The sequence below is a fragment of the Trachymyrmex cornetzi genome, unplaced genomic scaffold (assembly GCF_001594075.2).
Source record: "Trachymyrmex cornetzi isolate Tcor2-1 unplaced genomic scaffold, Tcor1.1 scaffold1280, whole genome shotgun sequence".
Classification (NCBI taxonomy): domain Eukaryota; kingdom Metazoa; phylum Arthropoda; class Insecta; order Hymenoptera; family Formicidae; genus Trachymyrmex; species Trachymyrmex cornetzi.
Genome location: NW_017295851.1, coordinates 27,330 through 32,086, shown reverse-complemented (window position 1 = coordinate 32,086; position 4,757 = coordinate 27,330). Strand labels below are relative to the sequence as shown.

The 4,757-nt window shown below is 35.3% G+C and overlaps 1 protein-coding gene across 1 annotated transcript in view; it reads right to left on the bottom strand.

Annotated features, from left to right (window-relative positions):
- The window catches only part of LOC108770511 (sphingomyelin phosphodiesterase), a 23,572-nt gene extending 19,104 nt beyond the window's left edge, over positions 1-4,468 (bottom strand). The window contains exons 1-4 of the mRNA XM_018522147.1: positions 4,404-4,468; positions 3,326-3,688; positions 3,053-3,245; positions 2,729-2,913 (exon numbers count right to left, since the gene is read on the bottom strand). Of these exons, the coding sequence (XP_018377649.1) occupies positions 2,729-2,913; positions 3,053-3,245; positions 3,326-3,688; positions 4,404-4,468 (806 nt within the window). The remainder of the gene's footprint in view (positions 1-2,728; positions 2,914-3,052; positions 3,246-3,325; positions 3,689-4,403) is intronic.
- Between the last annotated feature and the right edge of the window lie 289 nt (positions 4,469-4,757).

The following is a 4,757-nucleotide window of genomic DNA, read 5'->3' as shown; positions in this document are numbered from 1 at the left end:
CAGCCGTTCTTCGATGTATCCACTCTTACCAGGTATGTAAATATGAAATGGAATTTTTTAATAAAAAATACACGTTTATTGCATGAAAATGATAAAAAATATTTTATTCGAAGTATTGCCCATCGCTAGCTATACATTTTTCCCACCTGTCTGACAACGATTTGTGGATGCCACGCCAAAAAAATTGTTGCTCTTCTGAGCCAAACCAGTCATCTAGCCATTTTTGTACATCTTCGTAAGAAGTGAAGCGCTGCTGAGCAAGTGCGTGTCCCATCGATGCAAATAATCGATGTAGTAATCGGACGGAGCCAAGTCTGGTGAGTAAGCCGCATGCGAAAGTATTTCCCAACCAAACGCCTCAATCGTTTCCTTGACCAGTTTTGCTGTGTGTGATGGTGCATTATCATGAAGGAAAATCACTTTGTGTTGCCTTTTTTAATATTCCGGTCGTTTTTCACGCAAAGCTTGATTCAAATTGATCATTTGTTGTCGGTAGCGTTCAGCATTAACGGTTTCGCCAGGTTTTAGCAGCTCATAATAGATCACACCTTTCTGATCCCACCAAACTCAGAGCATTATCTTCCGTCCATAGCGATTTGGCCTTGCAGTCGATATCGATGGTTCGCCTGGAGTTACCCATGATCATTTACGCTTAGGATTCTCAAAGTATATCCACTTTTCATCGCCAGTCACAATTCGATGGAGAAATGACTTTTTTTTGTACCTGGCGAGCAGCATTTCGCAAGTGGTTTTTCGGTTTTCCTGCTGTCTTTCATTCAGTTCATGTGGAACCCATTTTCCCATATTCTGAATCTTTCCCATAGATTTCAAACGTATGAGACGGCTTCTCGTGTCACATTCAATTGATTCGCGAGTTGTTGTTGAGTTTGAGCGTCATCCTCATCCAACAATGCTTGCAATTCGCTGTCTTCAAACTTTTTCGGTGGTTTTCCACGTTCTTCGTTTCTCACGTCAAAATCGCCACCTTTGAATTTTTTAAACCACTCAAAGCACTGTGATTTACCAAGAGCATGCTCACCGTAAGCTTCGACAAGCATTCGATGCGATTCTGCAGCAGTTTTCTTCAAATGGTAACAGAAAATCAATGCTGTCCGCAAATCGTAGTTTCCAGGCACAAAATTCGACATGTTCAACGCTATTACAAACTATACTGTTGTATGAAATTTGTATTGTTGTGAGTTGAAAATCTTTGTCAGATGTCAGAACAAGGAAATGGCGTCAATGACGTGGTCTGACGGCAACTACATTGACAGCTATGGCCATCTATTGGTAAATTCCGGTTTCATATTTACATACCTGGTATATATATATATGTATATATATGTGTGTATGTGTAGAATAAAAGGTGCAGCATTATGAGAAATTTTACCCGTGTTCTAATGAACACTAATAAAATATTTTTTTTAATCGAGTTCCCAAAGGAGACTATGATGAAAGATAATAGTTCTCGCACATAGGATACGGCAAACATTGTAGGATCCAGAAATGGGATGTATATTATCAGTCATACAATTTTGTTTCGTTTTGTGTAAAAATTAATTTAGAGATTCGATGTTATTAAACATTATATGTGCCAATATATATAAAAACTAATAGCGTTTTTGGCCCGACTAGGTTTGCACCAATCTGTGTTGGAAAATGTTTTGCTGTTAGATGACGTTACACACTCTACCAATAAGGCCCACTTTCGCAATATATGGTTACCTAAAGATTAAAGGTAACCAAGAAATTCATGAATAAATTTCATTGATGAATTTGTTGGTAATCTTTAATCTTTAGGTAACCATTTTGTGAAAATGGGCCTAAGAGAGCACAAAACGTCATTAATTCAACCCAGGTCGAACCGAAAACGCCATAAAAGTGAAAAGTCTTAAAGACGACTAAAAGATATCCACAAAAGTCATCCTTTATAGTTACATGGATAAGATGACTAGCAGTACGACATCTATCGTCTTTTAGTCATCTATTCGTCGACTATATTCTTTCACTAAAGATATCTTTTTACTTTTTTTCGATTTTATAAAGTCTACTACCCCAGCTCCTAATTTTGTATCTATTTCAATCCTGTTTTTATTCCGTTTAATTATAAGATTTTTATACGGCTGTAAATATATTAATAATTTCGTCATTCGTAGCACTCCCTTAATGTCCTTTTGACAACAAATAATATTAGTTTTCTAGTTAACGACAGCGACAATCGTCGATAAGGCGTCAGAGAATCCCTCTACCCTCCCTCCTCTTCCTCCAACTAGGATATGTTATAGTTGAAGTGAGAATGGATTTTAATTCATTCGAATGAGTACTTCAGTATGGTAATTTTCACTATTTTTAAATTCAATTGAATAGAAAAACTTTTTTTAGATCCAATTGAATTGAAAAATTTCCTATCCAGAATTTTGAACTCAGTAGCATTCATTTAAAGATACATTTAAAGAAATAAAATTTTTTTCAGATTGAAAGGCATAAAAATGTGCTTCATGCAATTCTTATAAAACAATAAAAATATATTGGGATTAAAAAGAATTCATTTTAACGTTTGCAAATGCCTACTTCCGAAAATCTAAATAAATCTATATTAATCCATTTTTGTTTACCTACTGGATAACAATATTTCCGTTTTTTTTTATGAGATCATGGTATTAATCATCAGTATATAAATTTTTTTATAAGATTATGGTATTAATCAACATAATGCGAGCAGAATTACTTATAGTAAAGATCAAAGAGGGCCGGCTCATTAGTCATCTTGTCAATTAGTGAGTCCCAGTCCTTAGGCAAAAGTGATGCCATTTGGTAGGCTTGTCGCGCGCTATACAACTTATACCAGATCGGATAATCATAAAGATTCGCTTCCTTTAGATTCATGACCCAGCTCTCATGATCGACGACCATCTGGAATAAACGTGTGAGTTAGAAAATGATAAAGAACGCTTATGTATAGGAACGTGTATGTATAGGATGTTGCTAGGGTATATATTCGTCGCATGTTCTGTCGTATTTGTATAATCATGTGGAACGTCATCTTACTTACTCTTGTAGTCTTGGAATGATCTCCATCAACGTAATATATTCTGTAGCCTGGATTGAGATCATAATATGGTGAGACCGAAGGACCAACGTAGGCGATACTGAGCGCTCTACCAAGATCTGATGTATCATAGAATATTTGAAACTCGTCGTAATGTGTATGTCCAAAGAACTGTGCCGTGATTGTTGATTCATAGCTATGCAAAAACAGAAGGAAAGTATTTGTCATCTAATATGTTGAAGTTTAATAACGATTTGTGAACGATCAAATACAAACCGATTAATTATGTGATAATAATTTCTCGACCACACCTTAAGGCAATCAGAATGTCCGGGAGGGATGTGGCCAATTATGTGCACCTTCTCGCCATTGATTTCGGCACCTTGCAGCTCATACAAAAGCCACTGCAGCTCGCTAACCGGATCTGTGCTATTGATTAGTAACCACCAGTTCTTATTATTACAATAATTCATGTTTATCGAGAGAATTCTGAAACCTGGTCGAACCAGGACCGAATAGAAGGCGCCGCGACGAACAGTGTGAGACACACCTGCTGGCAACCAATGCCGCCAGTGTTTATCAAGTTCATCATACAACCACGAGATACTGTTTTCCTGAGGCACAAAAGGTGGTGGGAAGCTAAAAAAACGATAATATAATATATATTATTTCTTACAATTAATTGAATTCTTTATTTTAGGATTCAAGATTCAAGAATTGAAATACGTTAAAAATTTGTAATTCTGATCTTCTTTCTATTTATTTAAATACATTTTGTATAAAAAAAAGACATAATATGAAACGATGGAAGTCTTTATACACTACTAAAAAAAAAATTATGGCATAAAAAATTTTTGGGGAAAAATTAGCAAATTTTACGATAACTTCATGAAAAATCATCATAGAATAATGAATTTTTAAAAATTAAAACTTGAAATCAATATTTTTTAAGATACTATCCCATACAGCACAGAACATTAAAATAACGTTGTTGAGATGTTGCAATGTTGAATGTTGAAGTGTCAATGTATTATCAATGTTGTATTTATATTGATTCTTCCACATTGATTATTAATGTTGCTGCAACGTTGAAACAATATTGAATAAATTAAACCACAAGTTGAATCTTTATTGATTTTTCCACATTGATTGTTAATGTTGCTGCAACGTTAAAACAACATTGAATAAATTATATATTAATTAATATCAATTTATATTTATATATTAATAGAATGTCATGTAAATAGAAAATTCAAATTACTTAAATTGATCTTTTAATGAAATTCATTTCTAAATGATATATATTTAAATTTATTGTTTACGCGGAAATCAGCCGCGCGCTCAGAGCCAGTACTCGCTAGAGTGAGTATCTTCAGAGTGAAGCCAATGCAGGTTCTTCTTCCTGATTGGTTTCGCCATTTCACGATTAAACTATTAATTACAAGAAGAGGGCGTAGAGAAAAAGAAGAGGTTAAAACTAGGAATTACGTCATAAACATCTATCATAAAATGGCGACTTTTGGCTTATTGGCTCCATGGCTCCACTCTCCTTATTGTACCCACTCTAATAGTGCTCGCGTGCGTGGCATTGGAGATTGATCCTTCAGCGGACTGAACTATCGCGGAGTGGATCTGTGAGCACCTAGCCGCTTTGCTGTCTTGAATTCACCCACTGTGTTTAACCGCCTGACCGGTCTGTTCGACCGAT